This window comes from Siphateles boraxobius, unplaced genomic scaffold (genome assembly GCF_051911475.1).
Source record: "Siphateles boraxobius isolate OS27281-9 unplaced genomic scaffold, OSU_SipBor_1 215, whole genome shotgun sequence".
Lineage (NCBI taxonomy): Eukaryota > Metazoa > Chordata > Actinopteri > Cypriniformes > Leuciscidae > Siphateles > Siphateles boraxobius.
Window position 1 is genome coordinate 550,761 of NW_027508828.1, and position 14,937 is coordinate 565,697.

The window sequence follows — 14,937 nt, forward strand, 5'->3', positions numbered from 1 at the left end:
AACAAGCGTCAACAAAAGCTTTAACAAGCGTCAACAAGCTTTAACAAGCGTCAACAAGCTTTAACAAGCGTCAACAAGCTTTAACAAGCGTCAACAAGCTTTAACAAGCGTCAACCAGCTTTAACAATCGTCAACAAGCTTTAACAAGCGTTAACAAGCTTTAACAAGCGTCAACAAGCTTTAACAAGCGTCAACAAGCTTTAACAAGCGTCAACAAGCTTTAACAAGCGTCAACAAGCTTTAACAAGCGTCAACAAGCTTTAACAAGCTTTAACAAGCGTCAACAAGCTTTAACAAGCGTCAACAAGCTTTAACAATCGTCAACAAGCTTTAACAAGCGTCAAACAAGCGTCAACAAGCCCCAACAAGCTTTAACAAGCGTCAACAAGCTTTAACAAGCGCCAACAAGCTTTAACAATCGTCAACAAGCTTTAACAAGCGTCAACAAGCTTTAACAAGCGCCAACAAGCTTTAACAATCGTCAACAAGCTTTAACAAGCGTCAACAAGCTTTAACAAGCGTCAACAAGCTTTAACAAGCGCCAACAAGCTTTAACAAGCGTCAACAAGCTTTAACAAGCGTCAACAATCGTCAACAAGCTTTAACAAGCGTCAACAAGCTTTAACAAGCGCCAACAAGCTTTAACAATCGTCAACAAGCTTTAACAAGCGTCGACAAGCTTTAACAAGCGCCAACAAGCTTTAACAATCGTCAACAAGCTTTAACAAGCGTCAACAAGCTTTAACAAGCGCCAACAAGCTTTAACAATCGTCAACAAGCTTTAACAAGCGTCAACAAGCTTTAACAATCGTCAACAAGCTTTAACAAGCGTCAACAAGCTTTAACAAGCGCCAACAAGCTTTAACAATCGTCAACAAGCTTTAACAAGCGTCAACAAGCGTCAACAAGCTTTAACAAGCGTCAACAAGCTTTAACAAGCGCCAACAAGCTTTAACAATCGTCAACAAGCTTTAACAAGCGTCAACAAGCGTCAACAAGCTTTAACAATCGTCAACAAGCTTTAACAAGCGTCAAACAAGCGTCAACAAGCGTCAACAAGCTTTAACAAGCGCCAACAAGCTTTAACAAGCGTCAACAAGCTTTAACAAGCGTCAACAAGCTTTAACAAGCTTTAACAAGCGTCAACAAGCTTTAACAAGCGTCAACAAGCTTTAACAAGCTTTAACAAGCGTCAACAAGCTTTAACAAGCGCCAACAAGCTTTAACAAGCGTCAACAAGCGTCAACAAGCTTTAACAAGCGTCAAACAAGCGTCAACAAGCGTCAACAAGCTTTAACAAGCGCCAACAAGCTTTAACAAGCGTCAACAAGCGTCAACAAGCTTTAACAAGCAGCAACAAACTTTAACAAGCGTCAACAAGCTTTAACAAGCGTCAACAAGCTTTAACAAGCGCCAACAAGCTTTAACAAGCGTCAACAAGCTTTAACAAGCGTCAACAAGCTTTAACAAGCGTCAACAAGCGTCAACAAGCTTTAACAATCGTCAACAAGCTTTAACAAGCTTTAACAAGCGTCAACAAGCTTTAACAAGCTTTAACAAGCGTCAACAAGCTTTAACAAGCGTCAACAAGCTTTAACAAGCTTTAACAAGCGTCAACAAGCTTTAACAAGTGTCAACAAGCTTTAACAAGCGTCAACAAGCTTTAACAAGCGTCAACAAGCTTTAACAAGCGTCAACAAGCTTTAACAAGCGTCAACAAGCGTCAACAAGCTTTAACAATCGTCAACAAGCTTTAACAAGCTTTAACAAGCGTCAACAAGCGTCAACAAGCGCCAACAAGCTTTAACAATCGTCAACAAGCTTTAACAAGCGTCAACAAGCTTTAACAATCGTCAACAAGCTTTAACAAGCGTCAAACAAGTGTCATCAAGCGTAAACAAGCGTCAACAAGCTTTAACAAGCGCCAACAAGCTTTAACAAGAGTCAACAAGCTTTAACAAGCGTCAACAAGCTTTAACAAGCTTCAACAAGCTTTAACAAGCTTTAACAAGCGTCAACAAGCTTTAACAAGCGCCAACAAGCTTTAACAAGCTTTAACAAGCGTCAACAAGCTTTAACAAGCTTCAACAAGCTTTAACAAGCTTCAACAAGCTTTAACAAGCTTTAACAAGCGTCAACAAGCTTTAACAAGCTTTAACAAGCGTCAACAAGCTTTAACAAGCGTCAACAAGCTTTAACAAGCTTTAACAAGGGTCAACAAGCGTCAACAAGCTTTAACAAGCGTCATCAAGCGTCAACAAGCTTTAACAATCGTCAACAAGCTTTAACAATCGTCAACAAGCTTTAACAAGCGCCAACAAGCTTTAACAATCGTCAACAAGCTTTAACAAGCGTCAACAAGCTTTAACAATCGTCAACAAGCTTTAACAAGTGTCAAACAAGTGTCATCAAGCGTCAACAAGCTTTAACAAGCGCCAACAAGCTTTAACAAGCGTCAACAAGCTTTAACAAGCGTCAACAAGCTTTAACAAGCTTTAACAAGCGTCAACAAGCTTTAACAAGCGTCAACAAGCTTTAACAAGCTTTAACAAGCGTCAACAAGCTTTAACAAGCTTTAACAAGCGTCAACAAGCGTCAACAAGCTTTAACAAGCGTCAACAAGCTTTAACAATCGTCAACAAGCTTTAACAAGCGTCAACAAGCGTCAACAAGCTTTAACAAGCTTTAACAAGCTTTAACAAGCGTCAACAAGCTTTAACAAGCGTCAACAAGCTTTAACAATCGTCAACAAGCTTTATCAAGCGTCAAACAAGCGTCAACAAGCTTTAACAAGCGCCAACAAGCTTTAACAAGCGTCAACAAGCTTTAACAAGCGTCAACAAGCGTCGACAAGCTTTAACAAGCACCAACAAGCTTTAACAAGCGCCAACAAGCTTTAACAAGCGTCAACAAGCTTTAACAAGCGTCAACAAGCTTTAACAAGCGTCAACAAGCTTTAACAAGCGTCAACAAGCTTTAACAAGCTTCAACAAGCGTCAACAAGCTTTAACAAGCGTCAACAAGCTTTAACAAGCGTCAACAAGCTTTAACAAGCGTCAACAAGCTTTAACAACGCCAACAAGCGTCAACAAGCTTTAACAAGCGTCAACAAACGTCAACAAGCTTTAACAAGCGTCAACAAGCTTCAACAAGCGTCAACAAGCTTTAACAAGCGTCAACAAACGTCAACAAGCTTTAACAAGCGTCAACAAGCTTTAACAAGCGTCAACAAGCTTTAACAAGCGTCAACAAGCTTTAACAAGCGCCAACAAGCTTCAACAAGCGTCAACAAGCTTTAACAAGCTTTAACAAGCGTCAACAAGCTTTAACAAGCGTCAACAAGCTTTAACAAGCGTCAACAAGCTTTAACAAGCTTTAACAAGCGTCAACAAGCTTTAACAAGCATCAACAAGCGTCAACAAGCTTTAACAAGCTTTAACAAGCGTCAACAAGCTTTAACAAGCGTCAACAAGCTTTAACAAGCTTTAACAAGCGTCAACAAGCTTTAACAAGCTTTAACAAGCGTCAACAAACTTTAACAAGCGTCAACAAGCTTTAACAAGCGCCAACAAGCTTTAACAAGCGTCAACAAGCTTTAACAAGCTTTAACAAGCGTCAACAAGCTTTAACAATCGTCAACAAGCTTTAACAAGCGTCAACAAGCTTTAACAAGCTTTAACAAGCGTCAACAAGCTTTAACAATCGTCAACAAGCTTTAACAAGCGTCAACAAGCTTTAACAAGCTTTAACAAGCGTCAACAAGCTTTAACAAGCGTCAACAAGCGTCAACAAGCTTTAACAAGCGTCAACAAGCTTTAACAAGCGTCAACAAGCTTTAACAAGCTTTAACAAGCGTCAACAAGCTTTAACAAGCTTTAACAAGCGTCAACAAACTTTAACAAACGTCAACAAGCTTTAACAAGCGTCAACAAGCTTTAACAAGCGTCAACAAGCTTTAACAACATCAACAAGCTTTAACAAGCATCAACAAGCTTTAACAAGCTTTAACAAGCGTCAACAAGCTTTAACAATCGTCAACAAGCTTCAACAAGCGTCAACAAGCTTTAACAAGCTTTAACAAGCGTCAACAAGCTTTAACAATCGTCAACAAGCTTTAACAAGCGTCAACAAGCTTTAACAAGCTTTAACAAGCGTCAACAAGCTTTAACAAGCGTCAACAAGCGTCAACAAGCTTTAACAAGCTTTAACAAGCGTCAACAAGCTTTAACAAGCGTCAACAAGCTTTAACAAGCTTTAACAAGCGTCAACAAGCTTTAACAAGCTTTAACAAGCGTCAACAAACTTTAACAAACGTCAACAAGCTTTAACAAGCGTCAACAAGCTTTAACAAGCGTCAACAAGCTTTAACAACATCAACAAGCTTTAACAAGCATCAACAAGCTTTAACAAGCTTTAACAAGCGTCAACAAGCTTTAACAATCGTCAACAAGCTTCAACAAGCGTCAACAAGCTTTAACAAGCTTTAACAAGCGTCAACAAGCTTTAACAATCGTCAACAAGCTTTAACAAGCGTCAACAAGCTTTAACAAGCTTTAACAAGCGTCAACAAGCTTTAACAAGCGTCAACAAGCGTCAACAAGCTTTAACAAGCTTTAACAAGCGTCAACAAGCTTTAACAAGCGTCAACAAGCTTTAACAAGCTTTAACAAGCGTCAACAAGCTTTAACAAGCTTTAACAAGCGTCAACAAACTTTAACAAACGTCAACAAGCTTTAACAAGCGTCAACAAGCTTTAACAAGCGTCAACAAGCTTTAACAACATCAACAAGCTTTAACAAGCATCAACAAGCTTTAACAAGCGTCAACAAGCGTCAACAAGCTTTAACAAGCGTCAACAAGCTTTAACAAGCTTTAACAAGCGTCAACAAAAGCTTTAACAAGCGTCAACAAGCTTTAACAAGCGTCAACAAGCTTTAACAAGCGTCAACAAGCTTTAACAAGCGTCAACAAGCTTTAACAAGCGTCAACCAGCTTTAACAATCGTCAACAAGCTTTAACAAGCGTTAACAAGCTTTAACAAGCGTCAACAAGCGTCAACAAGCTTTAACAAGCGTCAACAAGCTTTAACAAGCGTCAACAAGCTTTAACAAGCGTCAACAAGCTTTAACAAGCGTCAACAAGCTTTAACAAGCTTTAACAAGCGTCAACAAGCTTTAACAAGCGTCAACAAGCTTTAACAATCGTCAACAAGCTTTAACAAGCGTCAAACAAGCGTCAACAAGCCCCAACAAGCTTTAACAAGCGTCAACAAGCTTTAACAAGCGCCAACAAGCTTTAACAATCGTCAACAAGCTTTAACAAGCGTCAACAAGCTTTAACAAGCGCCAACAAGCTTTAACAATCGTCAACAAGCTTTAACAAGCGTCAACAAGCTTTAACAAGCGTCAACAAGCTTTAACAAGCGCCAACAAGCTTTAACAAGCGTCAACAAGCTTTAACAAGCGTCAACAATCGTCAACAAGCTTTAACAAGCGTCAACAAGCTTTAACAAGCGCCAACAAGCTTTAACAATCGTCAACAAGCTTTAACAAGCGTCGACAAGCTTTAACAAGCGCCGACAAGCTTTAACAATCGTCAACAAGCTTTAACAAGCGTCAACAAGCTTTAACAAGCGCCAACAAGCTTTAACAATCGTCAACAAGCTTTAACAAGCGTCAACAAGCTTTAACAATCGTCAACAAGCTTTAACAAGCGTCAACAAGCTTTAACAAGCGCCAACAAGCTTTAACAATCGTCAACAAGCTTTAACAAGCGTCAACAAGCGTCAACAAGCTTTAACAAGCGTCAACAAGCTTTAACAAGCGCCAACAAGCTTTAACAATCGTCAACAAGCTTTAACAAGCGTCAACAAGCGTCAACAAGCTTTAACAATCATCAACAAGCTTTAACAAGCGTCAAACAAGCGTCAACAAGCTTTAACAAGCGCCAACAAGCTTTAACAAGCGTCAACAAGCTTTAACAAGCTTTAACAAGCGTCAACAAGCTTTAACAAGCGTCAACAAGCTTTAACAAGCTTTAACAAGCGTCAACAAGCTTTAACAAGCGTCAACAAGCTTTAACAAGCGCCAACAAGCTTTAACAAGCGTCAACAAGCTTTAACAAGCTTTAACAAGCGTCAACAAGCTTTAACAAGCGTCAACAAGCTTTAACAAGCTTTAACAAGCGTCAACAAGCTTTAACAAGCGCCAACAAGCTTTAACAAGCGTCAACAAGCGTCAACAAGCTTTAACAAGCGTCAAACAAGCGTCAACAAGCGTCAACAAGCTTTAACAAGCGCCAACAAGCTTTAACAAGCGTCAACAAGCGTCAACAAGCTTTAACAAGCAGCAACAAACTTTAACAAGCGTCAACAAGCTTTAACAAGCGTCAACAAGCTTTAACAAGCGCCAACAAGCTTTAACAAGCGTCAACAAGCTTTAACAAGCGTCAACAAGCTTTAACAAGCGTCAACAAGCGTCAACAAGCTTTAACAATCGTCAACAAGCTTTAACAAGCTTTAACAAGCGTCAACAAGCTTTAACAAGCTTTAACAAGCGTCAACAAGCTTTAACAAGCGTCAACAAGCTTTAACAAGCTTTAACAAGCGTCAACAAGCTTTAACAAGTGTCAACAAGCTTTAACAAGCGTCAACAAGCTTTAACAAGCGTCAACAAGCTTTAACAAGCGTCAACAAGCGTCAACAAGCTTTAACAATCGTCAACAAGCTTTAACAAGCTTTAACAAGCGTCAACAAGCGTCAACAAGCGCCAACAAGCTTTAACAATCGTCAACAAGCTTTAACAAGCGTCAACAAGCTTTAACAATCGTCAACAAGCTTTAACAATCGTCAACAAGCTTTAACAAGCGTCAAACAAGTGTCATCAAGCGTCAACAAGCGTCAACAAGCTTTAACAAGCGCCAACAAGCTTTAACAAGAGTCAACAAGCTTTAACAAGCGTCAACAAGCTTTAACAAGCTTCAACAAGCTTTAACAAGCTTTAACAAGCGTCAACAAGCTTTAACAAGCGTCAACAAGCTTTAACAAGCTTTAACAAGCGTCAACAAGCTTTAACAAGCTTCAACAAGCTTTAACAAGCTTCAACAAGCTTTAACAAGCTTTAACAAGCGTCAACAAGCTTTAACAAGCTTTAACAAGCGTCAACAAGCTTTAACAAGCGTCAACAAGCTTTAACAAGCTTTAACAAGGGTCAACAAGCGTCAACAAGCTTTAACAAGCGTCATCAAGCGTCAACAAGCTTTAACAATCGTCAACAAGCTTTAACAATCGTCAACAAGCTTTAACAAGCGCCAACAAGCTTTAACAATCGTCAACAAGCTTTAACAAGCGTCAACAAGCTTTAACAATCGTCAACAAGCTTTAACAAGTGTCAAACAAGTGTCATCAAGCGTCAACAAGCTTTAACAAGCGCCAACAAGCTTTAACAAGCGTCAACAAGCTTTAACAAGCGTCAACAAGCTTTAACAAGCTTTAACAAGCTTTAACAAGCGTCAACAAGCTTTAACAAGCGTCAACAAGCTTTAACAAGCTTTAACAAGCGTCAACAAGCTTTAACAAGCTTTAACAAGCGTCAACAAGCGTCAACAAGCTTTAACAAGCGTCAACAAGCTTTAACAATCGTCAACAAGCTTTAACAAGCGTCAACAAGCGTCAACAAGCTTTAACAAGCTTTAACAAGCTTTAACAAGCGTCAACAAGCTTTAACAAGCGTCAACAAGCTTTAACAATCGTCAACAAGCTTTATCAAGCGTCAAACAAGCGTCAACAAGCTTTAACAAGCGCCAACAAGCTTTAACAAGCGTCAACAAGCTTTAACAAGCGTCAACAAGCGTCGACAAGCTTTAACAAGCGCCAACAATCTTTAACAATCGTCAACAAGCTTTAACAAGCGCCAACAATCTTTAACAAGCGTCAACAAGCGTCAACAAGCTTTAACAAGCTTTAACAAGCTTTAAAGGAGAACTCCGGGCAATTTTTAAGTTAATCTTGATCGTTAGACCTTTGTGAGTACTGACTATAGAAAAAAAACGAACCGGATTGGTGCTTGCTACGCGGAGCTGCGACCGCGAATGCCCAGAGCTCCCACCCAGCTAAAACGGCAGTTATGGGGGCATCGACATAAAGAGCGTTTTTGAGCCTCTTAACAGACACAAAATGCAATTAAAATGTCTGTCCAACATGAACAGGGACCCTACATGTGAACAAGATGCGTTTAGCAACTTAGCCATTCTTTCAACTCACCTAAATAGTCTTTTAGACGGCAAGCTGTAGTCTCGCGCTGCAGTCCCGTGCTGTAGCCGGAAAAGGTAAACAATGTCCAGGTGGGAGGAGCGTTGATCATGTGCGACGAGTCTTCGTACATGGAATGGCATTTTTCTTCAAACGGCCCCGCTGTGTTGAGTGTGTGTAGTCATCCTTGTCAAAGTGTTCACTGCAAATGCGGTAATCTTTAGCGCGTAGTACTTCTACGGGAGTTTGCACATCAAGTTGAAATACAACTAGCCACAAAATGCAGAATCTCGAGGTCATGGAAAGGAAGACGATGAAAATATAAGCTCTTATATTTTCGCATTCTGTTGTCACAATTCGGAAAGGCACAAACACGAACCATTTCTTCTTCACTTGTAAGCAACTCTGATCATAACTCGTCGCACATGATCAACGCTCCTCCCACCTGGACATTGTTTACCATTTCCGGCTACAGCATGGGACTGCAGCGCGAGACTACAGCTTGCCGTCTAAAAGACTATTTAGGTGAGTTGAAACAATGGCTAAGTTGCTAAACGCATATTGTTCACATGAAGGGGCCCTGTTCATGTTGGACAGACATTTTAATTGCATTTTGTGTCTGTTAAGAGGTTCAAAAACGCTCTTTATGTCGATGCCCCCATAGCTGCCGTTTTAGCTGGGTGGGAGCTCTGGGCATTCGCGGTCGCAGCTCCGCGTAGCAAGCACCAATCCGGTTCGTTTTTTTTTCTATAGTCAGTACTCACAAAGGTCTAACGATCAAGATTAACTTAAAAATTGCCCGGAGTTCTCCTTTAACAAGCGTCAACAAGCTTTAACAAGCGTCAACAAGCATCAACAAGCTTTAACAAGCGTCAACAAGCTTTAACAAGCGTCAACAAGCTTTAACAAGCGTCAACAAGCGTCAACAAGCTTTAACAATCGTCAACAAGCTTTAACAAGCGTCAACAAGCTTTAACAAGCGTCAACAAGCTTTAACAAGCGTCAACAAGCTTTAACAAGCGTCAACAAGCTTTAACAAGCGTCAACAAGCTTTAACAAGCGTCAACAAGCTTTAACAAGCGTCAACAAGCGTCGACAAGCTTTAACAAGTGCCAACAAGCTTTAACAATCGTCAACAAGCTTTAACAAGCGTCAACAAGCTTTAACAAGCGTCAACAAGCTTTAACAAGCGTCAACAAGCTTTAACAAGTGCCAACAAGCTTTAACAATCGTCAACAAGCTTTAACAAGTGCCAACAAGCTTTAACAATCGTCAACAAGCTTTAACAAGCGTCAACAAGCTTTAACAATCGTCAACAAGCTTTAAAAAGCGTCAAACAAGCGTCAACAAGCGTCAACAAGCTTTAACAAGCGCCAACAAGCTTTAACAAGCATCAACAAGCTTTAACAAGCGTCAACAAGCTTTAACAAGCGTCAACAAGCTTTAACAAGCGTCAACAAGCGTCAACAAGCTTTAACAAGCGTCAACAAGCTTTAACAAGCGTCAACAAGCTTTAACAAGCGTCAACAAGCTTCAACAAGCGTCAACAAGCTTTAACAAGCGTCAACAAGCGTCAACAAGCTTTAACAAGCGTCAACAAGCTTTAACAAGCGTCAACAAGCTTTAACAAGCGTCAACAAGCTTTAACAAGCGTCAACAAGCTTCAACAAGCGTCAACAAGCTTTAACAAGCGTCAACAAGCGTCAACAAGCTTTAACAAGCGTCAACAAGCTTTAACAAGCGTCAACAAGCTTTAACAAGCGTCAACAAGCTTCAACAAGCGTCAACAAGCTTTAACAAGCGTCAACAAGCGTCAACAAGCTTTAACAAGCGTCAACAAGCTTTAACAAGCGTCAACAAGCTTTAACAAGCGTCAACAAGCGTCAACAAGCTTTAACAAGCGTCAACAAGCTTTAACAAGCGTCAACAAGCTTTAACAAGCGTCAACAAGCTTCAACAAGCGTCAACAAGCTTTAACAAGCGTCAACAAGCGTCAACAAGCTTTAACAAGCGTCAACAAGCTTTAACAAGCGTCAACAAGCTTTAACAAGCGTCAACAAGCTTTAACAAGCTTTAACAAGCGTCAACAAGCGTCAACAAGCGCCAACAAGCTTTAACAAGCGTCAACAAGCTTTAACAAGCGTCAACAAGCTTTAACAAGCGTCAACAAGCTTTAACAAGCTTAACAAGCGTCAACAAGCCTCAACAAGCGTCAACAAGCTTTAACAAGCGTCAACAAGCTTTAACAAGCGTCAACAAGCTTCAACAAGTGTCAACAAGCATCAACAAGCTTTAACAAGCGTCAACAAGCTTCAACAAGTGTCAACAAGCGTCAACAAGCTTTAACAAGCGTCAACAAGCGTCAACAAGCTTCAACAAGTGTCAACAAGCGTCAACAAGCTTCAACAAGCGTCAACAAGCGTCAACAAGCTTCAACAAGTGTCAACAAGCGTCAACAAGCTTCAACAAGCGTCAACAAGCGTCAACAAGCGTCAACAAGCTTCAACAAGCGTCAACAAGCGTCAACAAGCTTTAACAAGCGTCAACAAGCTTGTATCTGATATGAATAAAACGTGTCAAATTTTAATGGAAAGGATTATTATTACCTCTTCCATAAACATCAGTGTGTATTTTACAAACTGTATTGTTTTTTAGTACTTATGTAAAATTAGGGGGCGGCCGCGCCCCCCTGTTCCAACGTCTATGCACCCATCTCATTAGGTGATGTTAATATTTAATATAAAATAATATGATGGTTGTTTTCACTGTTGTGTTATTTTGTGTTGTTAGTATGCCTATTAGTGCGTGTGCACAGTTTCACGCAATGTTTGTATACTTTAACCACCTCCGAGGATATAGGGGTCGTGAATCACTCGCACCTTTGTTTGGGGGTCGTGGGCTGAAAAGTTTGGGAACTTTTCCCAACACACACACACTCACACACATACACACACCTGTGAGGTAGGGCTGCAGGGCTTTGGGAACGAGGGTTCTGGCGATCTTCATCTGTTCCGGGTTACATCGACCCGACTCCAGGCCGAGCGCCAGACCCATGCGCTTCAGAACCTCCACGTCATCGTGGATCTCAAACATGCTGTCGAAGTTAAACAGGTACTCGAACCTGCGGAGACACGGAGTCAGAGCGGGACGAGCTCACACACACACACACACACACACACACACACTCACTTGTCATTGGAGATGCTGCAGTCGATGACGGTCCTCTTGCTGGTGTTGATGATGATGAAGGGCAGCTGGATGAGTGTGTGTGGAGCGGGAGAGCTCCTGCTCTGACGCTCCGCCTGACGGTTGCGCTGCACAAGATTCTTAAACGCGATTTGCTGGAAATTAGGAGAAATGAGACGTACAGGAATCATCATCATCATCCTCATCATCACTATCATCAACTTCATCATCATCCTCATTCCTCATCATCATCATCATTCCTCATCATCATCATCATCATCATCACTATCATCAACTTCATCATCATCCTCATTCCTCATCATCATCATCATCACTATCATCAACTTCATCATCATCCTCATTCCTCATCATCATCATCATCACTATCATCAACTTCATCATCATCCTCATTCCTCATCATCATCCTCATTCCTCATCATCATCATCATCATCACTATCATCAACTTCATCATCATCCTCATTCCTCATCATCATCATCACTATCATCAACTTCATCATCATCCTCATTCCTCATCATCATCATCACTATCATCAACTTCATCATCATCCTCATTCCTCATCATCATCATCATCACTATCATCAACTTCATCATCATCCTCATTCCTCATCATCATCCTCATTCCTCATCATCATCATCATCACTATCATCAACTTCATCATCATCCTCATTCCTCCTCATCATCATCATCCATCATCACTATTATCATCATCATCATCATCACTATCATCATCATCATCCTCATTCCTCATCATCATTCCTCATCATCCTCATCATCATCATCACTATCATCAACTTCATCATCATCCTCATTCCTCATCATTCCTCATCATCATCATCTTCATCATCATCACTATCATCAACTTCATCATCATCATCATCACCATCATCATCATCCTCATTCATCATCATCATCCTCTTCACTATCATCATCATCATCATCATCATCATTATCATCATCACTATCATCATCATCACTATCATCATCATCATCACTATCATCATCATCATCATCATCACTATCATCATCATCACTATCATCATCATCATCACTATCATCATCATCATCATCATCACTATCATCATCATCATCACTATCATCATCATCACTATCATCCTCATCATTATCATCATCATCATCATCATCACTATCATCATCATCATTATCATCATCATCATCATCACTATCATCATCATCATCACTATCATCATCATCATCATCATCATCACTATCATCATCATCCTCTTCACTATCATCATCATCATCATCACTATCATCATCATCACTATCATCATCATCCTCTTCACTATCATCATCATCCTCTTCACTATCATCATCATCATCATCACTATCATCATCATCCTCTTCACTATCATCATCATCATCCTCATCACTATCATCATTATCATCATCATCATCTCCATCATCCTCATCACTATCATAATCCTCATTCTTCATCATCATCATCATCACTATCATCATAATCATCATCATCCTCATCACTATCATCATTATCATCATCACTATCATCATCTCCATCATCCTCATTCTTCATCATCATCATCATCATTATCATTATCATCATCATCATCACTATCATCATCTCCATCATCCTCATCACTATCATCATCCTCATTCTTCATCATCATCATCATCACTATCATCATCCTCATTCTTCATCATCATCATCACTATCATCATCATCATCATCATCACTATCATCCTCATTACTATCATCATCCTCATTCTTCATCATCATCTTCTTCATCATGAGCACAGAAAAGCAAACCGGTTTTTCCACAGTTGCCCATTCATTTATATGGGGAAACACATCAGACTTGGTTTTATAAAATAAAAAAAATAAAAAAATATATATATATATTCTTCACAATTTAAATAAGACAACTGTAATAAATAATGTTAAATGTGCTAAATGCTCATGAACATATTGTGTAATTAATCAAAACAAATTGGTCTTCACACATTTTGTTTTTATTTTATATTTGATTTGTTTTATTAAATGCTGTTAAATAAGACATCTGTAATAAACAATAGGAGCTTAAATTAGATGAAAATGTGCATTTAAAAAAAGTCTTTACACAAAACAATATTTGAAGAGCTCTTTTCCAAAACGCGATAAACGCCATTTTAAAAATACTGAGTTTGTCATATCATTTTTCTGTGCACTGAACCTATTCACTGCTCCAGCAACGTTTCATGCCAAACCGCTATATTTCCTTGTTTAAAATGAACTGGAAGATGCAGTTTCTTTCCAAACCGCGATAAGCATCAAACTTATTTTTAGCCTGAACGTGATAAATCCTCTCCACTAATCAGAATTCGGTGAGCGTTCTACGGAATCCAGCACGGCGGCGCTCTGAACAGTGGTTTGCTTATGTTCATTCATTCCTCAAAATGAGTGCTAGTTTTCTACTCGACTAGAAGTAGTTCATTTAAGCCATTAGTTTAATCACATATTTATATTGATTTAATTACTTAAATATATATGGGAGAGAAACCATAATGAGCGTTTTTGATTGTCTATTCGGCATCTCAACGCACGCATAAAGCTTGCCACAAAGAACCGGTAAAAGTAATGATTATGCATGATTGTTTATTAATAAACTAGTGTTTTCTGTGTCAGTGTCGGCTGCAAAGATAAAGTAGACGATGCTGACTCGCCATCTTCGCAGAAGTGAACACGCATATAGAGAGAAATGCACACTTCGAATTAGCCTACATACGCAGAGAGAAGCCCATTTCTTTTAGTTTTTTATTGTTTTGTTTAAAAGTAGACATTTCAAGCTTTTTATAGATATACTTCTCAGGTCTGTGAGGCAAGTATCGTTGTGTTTCAGTTGATTTATGAGACGCACTCCAGTTCACGCGCCCGCGCCTCCGTGTCCTGATTATATTGTCTGCTATATTTGCTTCTTATTTATTAATCCACTCAATTTGTTGATGAAACATTGATTAAAATGAAGATACAATTTATACAAAACGAAATTTACTTCGAATAAAGGCTTTCTACTAAACAAAACTTAATAAGAGGTCAAAATCATGTCTGACCTATTCCAAATGTTTTCTGATATATTGGTCATCTAATGATCATATCTTACTCATCTCATGCCTTTCCCTTTTTATATAATCAACATAGATGAAATTAAAAAAAATAACATTATATTATTAAACATAAATATGAAACGTATGATTAAGTTTTTTTTAACTTATATCCGCCGTTCCGCTTTGCACACACGCTGTGTAGCCTATACATGCATGTGTGTGTGCATGTGATGGAGGGGTGCCCATCCCTACTTTTGAATATGTTATCATTATTGAATATTTTTAATAATTTTAATATTTTTTTTTTCATGCATATGTAGTGGACAAATTGGTCCTACTTGTTACAGGTTTGACACTTTACCAAAAATGACTCTGAATGTATTTCTAAATAACTTATTGAATAGCTATTGATATCATTA

The 14,937-nt window shown here is 39.2% G+C and overlaps 1 protein-coding gene across 2 annotated transcripts in view; it reads right to left on the reverse strand.

The window, feature by feature from the left end:
* Nucleotides 1-14,937, reverse strand: part of tfdp1b (transcription factor Dp-1, b) — a 40,835-nt gene that overhangs the window by 6,800 nt on the left and 19,098 nt on the right. For both annotated transcript variants that reach the window (XM_077238095.1, XM_077238096.1), the window contains exons 9-10: nt 11,438-11,589; nt 11,203-11,369 (exon numbers count right to left, since the gene is read on the reverse strand). In XM_077238095.1, coding sequence (XP_077094210.1) covers nt 11,203-11,369; nt 11,438-11,589 — 319 coding nt within the window. The remainder of the gene's footprint in view (nt 1-11,202; nt 11,370-11,437; nt 11,590-14,937) is intronic.